Below are 13,554 nucleotides of genomic sequence, written 5' to 3'. Positions count from 1 at the left end.
GGGCATGGTGGCACATGCCTGTAGTCCCAGCTACTCGGGAGGCTGAAGCAGGAGGATCCTTTGAGCCCAGGAGTTTGAGGTTGCTGTGAGCGAGGCTGACGCTATGGCACTCACTCTAGCCTGGACAACAAAGTGAGACTGTCTCAAAAAAAAAAAAAAAGTGGTTTCTAGGCCAGGCACGGTGCCTTACACCTGTAATTCCAGCACTTTGGGGAAGCCAAGGTGGGAGGATTGTTTGAGGCCAGGAGTTTGACATTAGCCTTGACAACACAGGAAGACTCTAAAAAACTTCTTAAAAAATTTGATGGGGGCAGTAGCTCATGCCTCTAGTCCCAGCTATGTGGGAGGGAGGCTAAGGCAGGAGGATTCCTTGAGCTCAAGGAGTTTGAGGTTAAAGTGAGCTATGATTGTGTCATTGCTTTCTAGCCTGGCTGACAGAGCAAGATCATCTCTTTTTAAAAAATTTTTTCAAAGGCAATCATTCTAAATTAAAAAAAAAAAAAAAAAAAAAAAAATTTTTGTAGGCCCGGCACGGTGGCTCATGCCTGTAATCCTAGCACTCTGGGAGGCCGAGGCAGGCTGATTGCTTGAGGTCAGGAGTTCAAAACCAGCCTGAGCAAGAGCAAGACCCCGTCTCTACTATAAATAGAAAGAAATTAATTGGCCAACTAATATATATAGAAAAAATTAGCCAGGCTTGGCAGCAGGATTGCTTGAGCCCAGGAGATTGAGGTTGCTGTGAGCTAGGCTGACACCATGGCATTCACTCTAGCCTGGGCAACAAAGCGAGACTCTGTCTCAAAAAAAATAAATAAGTAAAAAATAAAAAAATTTTTGTAGGGATTGGGTCCTGCCATGTTGCCCAGACTGGTCTCAAACTAGTGGCTTCACCCAATCCTTCCACTTTGGCCTCCCAAAGTGCTGGGATTACAAGTGTGAGCCACCGCATCTGGCCAACACTCTGTCTCTTAAAAAAAATTTTTTTTTTTAATGTGGCTAGTGAGATCCAGGAATTGGACATTAAATTTTATTTAATTTTGATTAATTTACATTTAAATAGTCACATGTGACAAGCAGCTACCCACTTGGACTGTGCAGACAAGTATATCATTTAGGTTCTGAAAATATATGCTCAAATTCCTGGCTTTTGCCTTAGAAGAATCCTACTCAAAGATGGGGGGTGGTCCTTGGGTTACGGGAGAGGGTCCTTTAAAAACACATAGTGAAGCTTGAGTAACAAAAACCAAGACAGATACCTAGAAAGTTTGTTGGCAGGGTAAAAATAAAAAAAATAAAATAAGAAAGAAAGAAAGAACAAAAACCAAGGCAGAAACTTGGGAGACTTAACTTGAACAAATCATAAACTCCATGGCTTTCAGGTGCCCTTGTTCGTAAAGCTGAATTTCAAGTGGCGAATTTCAAGTGCTTAAGCTATAGCTTAAGCAAATCCTCATTATAATCAATTCCAATACTCTGTGGATTCTAACATACTACAAGCCAAATCATACCTCCCAGCTAACACTCAATTCAACAAATGTGTCACTCATCCAGATGTCTCTCTTTCTGTCCTCATTGCCATCATACTATAATAGTTTAGGCTTTATCACATTTCATCTAGAGAGTAATAACTCTCTCACTGGTCTCCCTGCCTCCAGTTTTTCTCCTCCAATCCATCCAGTACACATTGTCAAATTAATCTTTCTTTTTGTCAGTTCAACTAATAAGTGGCTAGTGTTGTGCTAGTAGTAAGTATGTATATGAAAATGAATAGGACATGGTCCTTTTCCTCAAGGAACTCATAGTCTAGCAGCAGTGGGAAACAAATAAACAAATAACTATAGTGTGGTGAGTCATAAGTGTTCTTTCTGAAGACAATACTATGCTGGCTACACCTAACTGGAAACTGCCTTTAGCCCCTCTCTATTTGCAGAGTAACTTATTAGATGGCCTTGTTAACACTTTGGGGCTGAGGGGATAAAATATAAGACCTAGATTTTGATGGAAAATGAAAGGTGGCTAACAAACTGTGGGTAGCTGGAGACAGCATGACAATATTGAGCACAACAGGGTGAGGCCAGACAATGGGGTACCTGGGTAGATTAATCAGATCAGAAGCCTTTCCCTCTCAAAAGCTTTTTAAAAAATCCATATTATTCTTTGACTGATATTCAAGGCTCTCTGCAATCTGACTCCAACATACTTTCAAGCCTTACATTCTAGTACTTGACCATACCCTCTCATTTCCTTGAACACTCCCGAATGTGCCCTGTGCTTTCTTGCCTCATGCCTTTCCTCAAATGATTTCTTCTGCCTGGAATACTGTTCCTTCCCCTATTGTCTGATAAAATCTTCTTTGTTCTTCAAGACCTAGCTCAAAAGCCACCTACTCTCTGACCATCATGGCATGAAATCAACTATTCCTCTTCAAGCTAATTCCTTAAACTTGTTCCTTTTTTTTGAGACAGAGTCTCGCTTTGTTGCCCAGGCTAGAGTGAGTGCCATAGCGTCAGCCTAGCTCACAGCAACCTCAAACTCCTGGGCTCAAGCAATCCTGCTGCCTCAGCCTCCCAAGTAGCTGGGACTACAGGCATGCGCCACCATGCCCGGCTAATTTTTTCTATATATATATTAGTTGGCCAATTAATTTCTTTCTATTTATAGTAGAGACGGGGTCTCGTTCTTGCTTAGGCTGGTTTCGAACTCCTGACCTAGAGCAATCCGCCCACCTCGGCCTCCCAGAGTGCTAGGATTACAAGTGTGAGCCACCGGGCCCAGCCATTAAACTCGTTCTTTAAACCATTCTTGTAGCATTTATTACACGTTGCCTAATATTTGCTGAATAAACTAGTAAGTGAATGCTACCCATCAGGCACTATGGGAGATAAGACATGGCTCCTGTTTTTACACCTTTTCTTTCTTTCAAAAGAAAAGGTGAGGCCAGGAGCAGTGGCTCACGCCTGTAATCCTAGCTCTCTGGGAGGCCGAGGCAGGTGGATTGCTCAAAGTCAGGAGTTCAAAACCAGCCCGAGCAAGAGCGAGACCCCGTCTCTACTATAAATAGAAAGAAATTAATTGGCTAACTAATATATATAGAAAAAATTAGCCGGGCATGGTGGCGCATGCCTGTAGTCCCAACTACTTGGGAGGCTGAGGCAGTAGGATTGCTTGAGCCCAGGAGTTTGAGGTTGCTGTGAGCTAGACTGACGCCACAGCACTCATTCTAGCCTGGGCAACAAAGTGAGACTCTGTCTCAAAAAAAAAAAAAAAGAAAAAAAAAAAAAGAAAGAAAGAAAAGGTGAGATAATCTCAGATATTAGAGAAAAAACAAAGAAGCAATTAAAACAACGATTACAAGAAGCTGCATATATTAAATGTCTATCATAGACTAGACACTAGGCTGGTTCCTTACAAATAAGATTTCACTGAAATCATTCCATCATTTCTGAGATACCTCCAGAATCTCAGATGGTATCATTATCTTCATTTTATAGTGAAGAAGCTGAAGTTCAGAGAGACCAAGTTATCTACTGAAGGTCATATACTAGTTTGAGCGGAACTAGTACTCTTTCTTTTTTATACATATACACTCTATCTAATTCAAGTGTAACTCTAAAACCAATAATCATTCCACTATGCCATGCTTCTTTCCTGAGAGCCATAGACATAGTTTACAGAAGTTACTGTTTCAGCCACTTGGTTATTACTAGAAATAGCCCATACATAGAGACAGGTACAGAGCAAAACCAGGGAGTCCTTTATCTTCCCTACCCTTTTTCTGAAAAACAGAGACAGTTCTTTAATCTTACTTAGTTTATATTTTATTACTGTAAGGATGGCTTTGGGAAATTTTCCTGCTTTTTAATGAGTCTGTATATCATTCTTTGGAACAGAAGCAACTTATTATAATGCAATCAGTAATCGCCAGAGTTAAATAACACGGAAAATGTTTTGTCAATAATCAGCCCTACAGGCCGGGCACAGTGGCTCACACCTGTAATCCTAGCACTCTGGGAGGCTGAGGTGGGAGGATCACTCAAGCTAAGGAGTTCGAAACTAGCCTGAGCAAGAGTGAGACCCTGTCTCTACTAAAAATAGAAAAATTAATTGACCAACTAAAAATATATAGAAAAAATTAGCTGGGCATGGTGGCACATGCCTGTAGTCCCAGCTACGTGGCATGCTGAGGCAGAAGGATTGCGTGAGCCCAGGAGTTTGAGGTTCTGTGAGCTGGGCTGATGCCACAGTACTCTAGCCCGGGCAACAGAGTGAGGCTCTGTCAAAAAATAGTAATAATAATCAGCCCTACAAATGTCAATATTTAAGGAGTAAACTACAGAAATATAAAAAACTCTAAGTCACATGCAACAGCTAGAAGGATAATGTGGTGAAAAGTACATTAGCTTTAAGGTCAAAGAGACCTAGGTTCAAGTCCCTGATATTTGCTATGTAACCACAAGCAAGTTACTTAGCACCAAGCTATAATGTAGAAATATAAAGTAAAATGGGGATAACGCCCATTTTGCAGGTTGTTAGGAGAATTACACACACTAATGCACATAAAATGCCTTGCATAATGCCTGCCAAGTAATATGTATCCAATAAATATTACTTCCCTTCCTGTTAGATAAAAGTCCTTCATATCCAAAGTAATTGTGTCCTGAACTATACACAAAAGGGTTTCCAAACATTTCACCAACAAGATCCCATTCAAATAACATTTATCATCTTTTTCTTATTTTTTTTAATTAATCAATGACACCTAATTAGCAAGAGAGAAACAATGTGATATTTTATCATCTAAAACAACAAAATAATAGCATGGTTAACCTGAGGATAAATGTATGATTTTGGAGGGCTTTCTAAAACACTAAAAGCAGTTAATAAACCCTCCAAGATTCCTTCAAGTGATCTTATGGATCCAAGAACCCCTGCTTAGAAGTTCAAAAAAGACTCTGAGACAAACAGAAAATTCCCCATATTACCAGACATTAATTTACTAACTTACATGGATAGAAAATCTTCCATTCCTAAATGAAAGGTCAAAAGAAACAATGAAAATGAGGTGCTGTTTCAAAACACAGAGTATCCCAAGATGTGGGAGTCTAAACCCCACTGGAGTTACTCCTAGATTCCCTAACCCCCTGACACGGTCTCATTAGAAGAGAGATATAACAGTACTTCATGAATGCTTATTGGGCTAACTGGTTAAAGGGCAGAAACAGAAAGAGATTAAGGGGAGGGAAACAAAACTATTGATGGAGCACACTCCTATGCTAGGAGGTTTTGCATGTTAATATTTCATCTTAGAACTCCATGCAACATTCAGCAAAACACATACTTTCATTGGTTAAAAAAAGAAAAAGAAATTAAAAAAAAGAAGAACTCCATGCAACAAAGTGTTATCTACACTTTATACCTCTAAAACCCAAAGATCACAAAGGTTATATAACTCATCAATACCACAAAGTCTATAAACGGTAGTTCCCAGTTCAGCCTGATTTACCACAGCATTCTATGGTTTCTATGGGATACAGAACGATTTCAGCCTTTCCAAACCTTTTACCTACTCAATGATAACGTTGTTGGGATCAAGGTCTTTCCCAGTCCCTTGGTTGACAACTTTCATGGAGAGGGATACTTTTATCCTATCATTTTTCATCTGAAAAAGATAAAAGCAAAGTCACCAAAAACTCTAAGTACATCCCTCAGACTAACAGTCTAAAATTATCTAACTAAGAATCAAAACTTGCATTGTCATAACATACATTGAGTTCCTCTAATGGACTAAGTTCTGTTCTAGGAACATTGAAGGTACAAAGAAGAATAATAGGCAAACCCTAACACAGAAGAATTTTAGGAAACAGTCTTTAATTCCTCTCCCTCTGGGAGAAAGAAATGGTTGCTCAGAAATCTAAGGCCTATGGAGGTAGCCTGGCAGAAATAAAACCCGTTTCTTCCAGGTAAGTTCAGCATAGTGATTGGTTCAGAGATTTATAAACCCCGAATGGGTTTTAGAACCATTTTAGGAGACTAGATCTCCTTTTGGACTTGGTCTAGAGCTCCATCCAGCATGAAGACACTTGTTGAATGTCTTGGTCTTTTGCTTCCTGTAGCACATAAAGCCTTTCTCCACTTCAGGGTCTTTGCATCAGTTATTTATTCTCTCTGCTTAGAATGTTCTTAACCCAACTCTTCACATGACTAGTTCCTTTTCTTTTGGGTCTTAGCTCATATACCATCTCTTCAGACAGCCCTTTCCTGACAACTTTATCTAAATCTACCTCCAATATCATTTGAACCCAATATAGCACTTACTGTAATTTGCAGGTTTGTTTTGTTTTGTTTGAGACAGAGTCTCACTCTGTTGCCCAGGCTAGAGTGCTATGACATCAGCCTAGTTCACAGCAACCTCAGACTCCTGGGCTCAGGCGATCCTCCTGCCTCAGCCTCCTGAGTAGCTGGGACTACAGGTATGCGTCACCATGCCTGGCTAATTTTTTCTATATATTTTTAGTTGGCCAACTAATTTCTTTCTATTTTTAGTAGAGATGGGGTCTCACTCTTGCTCAGGCTGGTTTTGAACTCCTGACCTTGAGCAATCAGCCTGCCTTGCCCTCCCAGAGTGCTAGGATTACAGGTGTGAGCCACCACTCCCAGCCTAATTTGCAATTATTTTATGTATATGTTTGTTTACTTGTTAAAAATTTGTCTCCTCCACTTATATTCTCTCTCTCTCTTTTTTAAGAAATGGGGTCTTTGCTTTGTCATTGAGGCAGGAATGCAGTAGTATGATCGTAGCTCACTACAGCCTCAAACTCCTGGGCTCAAGCAATCCTCCTGCTTCAGTATCCCAAGAGCTGAAGCTAAAGGCACACACCACCATGCCTGGCTAATATTTTTCACTGTTTGTAGACACAGGAGTCTTTTTTTTTTTTTTTTTTTGAGACAGAGTCTCACTTTGTTGCCCAGGCTAGAGTGAGTGCCGTGGCGTCAGCCTAGCTCACAGCAACCTCAAACTCCTGGGCTCGAGCGATCCTTCTGCCTCAGCCTCCCTGGTAGCTGGGACTACAGGCATGTGCCACCATGCCCGGCTAATTTTTTTTATATATATATCAGTTGGCCAATTGATTTCTTTCTATTTATAGTAGAGACGGGGTCTCGCTCTTGCTCAGGCTGGTTTTGAACTCCTGACCTTGAGCAATCCGTCCGCCTTGGCCTCCCAAGAGCTAGGATTACAGGCGTGAGCCACAGCACCCGGCCTGTACCACACTTTTATAGTTCACACCATTCCTTCTGACTTTGCAAAACAGCCAGAAGGTTTAAATTCAGGACATATTCTAGTGAACAGATTTAAAAATAAGATTATCAGTCATAATTAACAACATTTACATGCTCACTATCATAAAATAGCAAGAAAATCCCAGCTCTTCCTAATCCTTCTTTCTAACCACATGAAAGTGGCACAGAACTTTACCTCTCGGCCAATAAGCTTCACCCACACTTTGTCTCCGACATCTACTATTTCAGAGGGCTTATCCACCCGACAGGATGACATATGAGTTCGATGGACCAGACCTGGGCACAAGAAGGAGAAATAAAATAAAACAGAGGGCATGACTGGATAAGGAGAAGAAATGGGGAAAGCAAGGGAAGAATGAAAGTTTCCAGTGAAAAATATTTGTTAAAAGAGCAAATTAAACCAATTTGAGATTGTTTTTCATACCTAATCAACAAACAAACATTCTTAAAATAATGCTAAATGTTATTAAGATGTGATAAAATAACTATAATCATATAAGACTGATAGAAATATCAGTTGGTAAAATTCTCTGAAAGCAAAGGCATAAAGATGTTTATGCCTTTCATGCAAGAATATTATCAATGACATTTTTTTCAAAGGAAAAACTTAATAGAGGCAAAAACCTATTGGCATAAAATACGTGTATTATCATTACCTACAAATGTTAAAAAAAAGAGAAAAAAAAAGAGGCCAGGCAGGTGGCTTATGCCTGTAATTCCCAGCACTTTGGGAGGCCGAGGTAGAAGGATGCTTGAGGCCAGGAGTTCAAGATTCGACTGGGCAATATAGCAAGATCCCACCTCTAAAAAACTTAAAATGCTAGGCGTGGTGGCGCATGCCTATCGTCCCAAGTACTTGGGAGGCTGAGGCAGAAGAATCGCTTGAGCCCTGGAGTCTGAGGTTGCAATGAGCTGTGATTGTACCACTGTACTCCATCCTGGACAATAGAGCAGGACCTTGTCTCTTTAAAAAAAAGTAACATGAAGAATTATAAAACAGCCTAAATGATCAATAACTAGAAAATATCTTGGTAAATTATAGCAAATCTGTCAAATGAAACAGTAAGCAGCCATTTAAATTACAGTTACAGAAAACAATTTTTATCACAAATGTTAAGTGAAAAAAGAAAATACAAACAAGGTACCATTTTTAATCAGTTACATTAGCAAAATATATATTTTTATAATTTTCATTTTTTTTTTTTTTTGAGACAGAGTCTCGCTTTGTTGCACAGGCTAGAGTGAGTGCCGTGGCGTCAGCCTAGCTCACAGCAACCTCAAACTCCTGGGCTCAAGCAATCCTTCTGCCTCAGCCTCCCGAGTAGCTGGGACTACAGGCCGAGTAGCTGGGACTACAGGCATGCGCCACCACGCCCGGCTAATTTTATATATATATATGTTAGTTGGCCAATTAATTTCTTTCTATTTATAGTAGAGACGGGGTCTTGCTCTTGCTCAGGCTGGTTTCGAACTCCTGACCTCAAGCAATCTGCCCGCCTCGGCCTCCCAGAGTGCTAGGATCACAGGCTTGAGCCACCTCGCCCGGCCAATTTTCATTTTTTTTTAAGAGGCAGGGTCTCACTCTATGTTCTAGGCTGGAATGTGGTGATATAATCACAGATCACTACAACCTCCAATTACTGGGCTCAAGGGATTCCCCTGCCTTAGCCTCCCAAGTAGCTGGGACTATAGGCATGTAGCACCATGGCCAACTAATTTTTTTTTTTTTAGAGATGGGATCTTGCTATGTTGCCCAGGCTTGCCTTGAACTTCTGGCCTCAAGCAATCCCCCCAGCTTGGCCTCCCAAGTAGTTGGACTATAGGCACATACCACCACGCCTGGCTAATTTTTTTTTAGAGGTTGGGTCTTGCTATGTTGCCCAGTCTGGTCTTGAAGTCCTGGCCCCAATGATCCTCCAACCTTGGCCTTCCAAGGTGCTGGAATTATAGGTGTAAGCCGCTATGCCTGGCCAACAAAATATTTAGAAATAACAATACCCAATGTGGTGAAAGTATAGTAAAATAAATAATATTACTAAGGCTAGAACAAACTTGAAAATATCTCAGCAATGGTTATCAAAAAGGATAAAATATTTATAATATACTTGATATTTAATAAATATAATTGAAATTTTAATAATTTAATAACATTTAATAAAATGTTCATAATAGACATTCTTTTCCTGTCTGTCCAAGTTCCTTTCCTTGGGAGAACTATCTCCCTAACTTATATTCTAAAGCAATCTGGTCAGTCCATGTAATTTGGCTGGAGCTGACCTAACCCCCAACTGTGGGCACATGACACAGGCTTAGCCAATCAAGGTAGTTCCATTCTCCTGGCCACAAGATAACTGGTTCAGGGGCGGACACAAGAAACCAGCTAAATCAATCATCTTTCTTAAGACATTTGTCAGGATTATAAACTACAAAAAATTACCAATGCTTATCTTTACCACCAGATGGCAAGAGTCTGCCAGGGAGAAGCGAAGAAGAGCACAGGGAAACAGACAAACAAAGCCTGAGGGTATAATCTGAGCAACTATGACAGCCAAGGCTGAAGCCGGATTTATCCTGGAAGCCCCTTGCAACCTAGAATCTAATAATTAATTTGATCCATAATCACTTCTGAGAATCTATCCAAAAAATAATAATCTTATACATAGGAAGAGCTACATCCTTCAGGAAAAGTCATCTACATAAAAATATTCAATGTATTTTTAAGACAGGAAAATTCAGAAACAATTCATTATCCAACAAAAGGGTAATAATTAAGTCAATTACGGTATAGTTATTTGGTAGTCCATTCAAAAGATTATGTAAAAACATGTTAATAATTCATTCTGTAGTAAGTATTTATTGAGTGCCTATTATATGTCAAGCATTGTACGCATCTAGCATTTTTCCCATGCTAAATAACAAAAGCAAAATGTGAAATTATATAGTATGATTACAAATGCTTAAAATACATTTAAAAAAATAGAAATGACCAGAAATGTTAACAATGATTATAACATTACAGGTTAGCCTTTTCATTCATTTTCAAATGTTTTAATAATAGAGAAGATTACTTCTAGAGAGAATGAAAATAAATAATTATTTTGAATGACGATAAACCAGGAATCACGTCTAAAATAACTGCTCTCTCTACATTACATACATTATATAGGCTTTTTAAATTTTAGATCAACATATAATCTCCAAATTGGATAAAAACCATATAGCTGGGTTTTATTTGTTCCCGTATGATGATATAATGAAGCGACTAGCCTAATTGGAAAGTCTGAAGAGGAAATTCAGATCTCATGAAGGGAAACATTTCTTTTTTTCTTTTTTTTTTTTTTTTATGTGATCTAAAACATTTGTATGCCTTGACATTTCTTTGGCTTCAACTGTCCTCTCATAATTAAAATTCACCTCTTTCCTCTATTGCTAATGAAAGTTATGAAGGAAATTAATGTTGAACCTAATACACTTGAGAGAACATAATTTTTCTTCCCTAAAACAGGTCTATTTATTAGATAAGCAGAAAGAAATAATGGTGTCAACAATTTTTCCCACCTGATGCCAAAGTATTATTTTTTTTTCTTAGTCCAGGCATCTCTCTCCTGGATAAATATGACATTTCCAGAAGCTTTAACAGCGAAAAATTGGAAACAACTTAAAATGGTTATATGGGGCATCTGAATGACAGACTAAAGCCATCATATGTTTTTAAAAAGTGGCTCACACCTATAATCCTAGCACTCTGGGAGGCCAAAGCAGGATTGCTTGAGCTCAGGAGTTCCAGACCAGCCTGAGTAAGACCAAGACCCCATCTCTACTAAAAATAGAAAAATTAGCTGGTGGAGTAGCCCAGGCCTGTAGTCCCAGCTACAGGAGAGGGTGAGGCAGAAGGACTGCTTGAGCCCAGAAGTTTTAGGTTGCAGTGAACTATGATAACTGCCACTGTACTCAAAAAAAAAAAAAAAAAAAAAAAAAGGTTACCTTTACCTTTGGTTTGGGGAATCTGAATTCCCTCTCTAGAGTCTTCAAGTCAGTCATCTCCAATCAATGGTATATGACAATAATGTAAGCGCATAAGTTAAAGTGCTTTCACACCCTTTGTCTTATTGAGATTATAGATTCATTCAAACATTTACTAAACATTATATTGTAGGCAAAAATGGATCCAAGGATGAATGAAACATGCTTGCCTTTTTTGATTCTGCCAAGTCAAAAAACTCACAGCCTAAAATATACAAATCATTCCCATTTCACAGATTAGGAAATTAAGGCTGAAAGACTAAGCACTTTACCCAAACCAAGAAGCTAATAAATGGTGGGGCTGGGGCCAGAATTCATTTAATAAGAATTACTAAACACTCACTATACCTTAGGCACTGTACTAGGCCCCAACTCATCCAAACAACCTAACTATTCCACAACTCAGTGGATTAAGTGCAACCCCACTCATTTTTATTAGATGCCATTGTAATTTGTTTACACCTCTAGACTGTGAACAATCTGAGGGCAGCAGGGATTATGCTTTTCTTACCTCTGTGCTGCCACCAAAAAAAAGTTACAAGAGAATAGAGCTCAATAATTATTTGCTAAACTGAATCCAGTGCCAAACATTTGAGCTTCTACCATAAGAGCAAGGAACTCTAAAAGTATAACATTAAATAATCTCTGCTTTCAAAATTTCAAAGTTTAGTGCTGGAGGGCAAAAGACAGTAGGGAAAAAAAAGAATTGTACACTTGCATAGACAACTTCATTGTCTAAGATGCCCACTAGCCACATAACTGTTTTAAGTTTAAATTTAAATTAGTTGAAATAAATAAAATGAAAAAAGTCAGTGGCTACTGCAATGGACAGCACAGATGTGATACAATATAAAAATAAATATTTGGTCTTTGTCCCTGTTCCTGGCAAAGAACTCTTAAAACTCCTGGGATTTCCTGAGTGATAGGAGTATATTTTATTCATAAGACCCTTTTGATCACAACTGAGTTTATGCTAATGAGGTGACAGAATGAGGCCCCTAGATGATAATCTGTATTTGCAGCCACTACCCAGTGCTAGCACCACCACCTCAGCTCCACCTTAGATCACTGGGCATTAGAAACAAAGTCCCACTACATTGCCCAGGCCAGACTCAAACTCCTGGGTTCAGCGATCCTCCTGGGACTAAAGGCACGCACCCACCCAGCACAGAGAGTAGGAAGTTTTAGTCCCACCCACCAACCCTCTATCTCCAGGAAGGGGAAGGATGAGGCCTGGAGATTGACCTCTAGAAAAACTCATGAATCTGTAGAGTTTGGGGGTTGGTAAACACATCGTAGGGCTGGGAAAGTGGCATACCAGAGAGGGCATGAAAGCTCCCCACCACAACTTACCCTACTCCACTCCACCTATACCTTGTCCAATGCATCTCTTCCATTTGGCTGTTCCTTGGTTACATCCTTTATTTTAAACTATATAATTACAATATACTGTAATAAATGTCATCATGCACTGTGGCTGTAACTTACAGTTTGAGGTACAACAGCAAAACTAGCACTAATTTCTGGGTTTTTTTGAGACAGAGTCTCGCTTTGTTGCCCAGGCTAGAGTGAGTGCCATGGCATCAGCCTCGCTCACAGCAACCTCAATCTCCTAGGCTCAAGCAATCCTTCTGCCTCAGCCTCCCGAGTAGCTGGGACTACAGGCATGCACCACCATGCCCAGCTAATTTCTTCTATACATATTAGTTGGCCAACTAATTTCTTTCTATTTTTATAGTAGAGATGGGGTCTCGCTCTTGCTCAGGCTGGTTTCGAACTCCTGACCTCGAGCAATCCGCCCACCTCGGCCTCCCAGAGTGCTAGGATTACAGGTGTGAGCCACTACGCCAGGCCAGCACTAATTTCTTTAGCCTTCTTAACCATCTCACACATACAAGATTCGTTCTTACTGTAGATCTTAGTAACCCCAGCATAGAATTTTTTTTTTTCTCCTTATTGAGAACTTTCAACTTTTCCCTTAAAGGAAACACTTTGGCATATCTGAATTGCAGTGTCACTACTGTATTTTGGAGTCATAAGTAAAGTAAGGCTTTCTTGAACACAAGCACTGCCATACCAGACAGTGGTGCCAATAATCAAGAAGGCTAAGGCCGGGCGCTGTGGCTCACGCCTGTAATCCTAGCTCTTGGGAGGCCGAGGCGGGCGGATTGCTCAAGGTCAGGAGTTCAAAACCAGCCTGAGCAAGAGCGAGACCCCGTCTCTACTATAAAT

At 39.8% G+C, this 13,554-nt stretch overlaps 1 protein-coding gene across 3 annotated transcripts in view; it reads right to left on the bottom strand.

Moving 5' to 3' along the window:
• ZCCHC17 (zinc finger CCHC-type containing 17) overlaps positions 1–13,554 on the bottom strand; it is a 58,131-nt gene that overhangs the window by 19,458 nt on the left and 25,119 nt on the right. For all 3 annotated transcript variants that reach the window (XM_012765472.3, XM_075995971.1, XM_012765474.3), the window contains 2 exons: positions 7,475–7,575; positions 5,568–5,659 (listed from right to left, as the gene is read on the bottom strand). In XM_012765472.3, the coding sequence (XP_012620926.1) occupies positions 5,568–5,659; positions 7,475–7,575 (193 nt within the window). The remainder of the gene's footprint in view (positions 1–5,567; positions 5,660–7,474; positions 7,576–13,554) is intronic.

Source organism: Microcebus murinus, chromosome 2 (genome assembly GCF_040939455.1).
Source record: "Microcebus murinus isolate Inina chromosome 2, M.murinus_Inina_mat1.0, whole genome shotgun sequence".
Classification (NCBI taxonomy): domain Eukaryota; kingdom Metazoa; phylum Chordata; class Mammalia; order Primates; family Cheirogaleidae; genus Microcebus; species Microcebus murinus.
The sequence above is the reverse complement of the archived record's forward strand: the minus strand, read 5'-3'. Positions and strand labels throughout refer to the sequence as shown.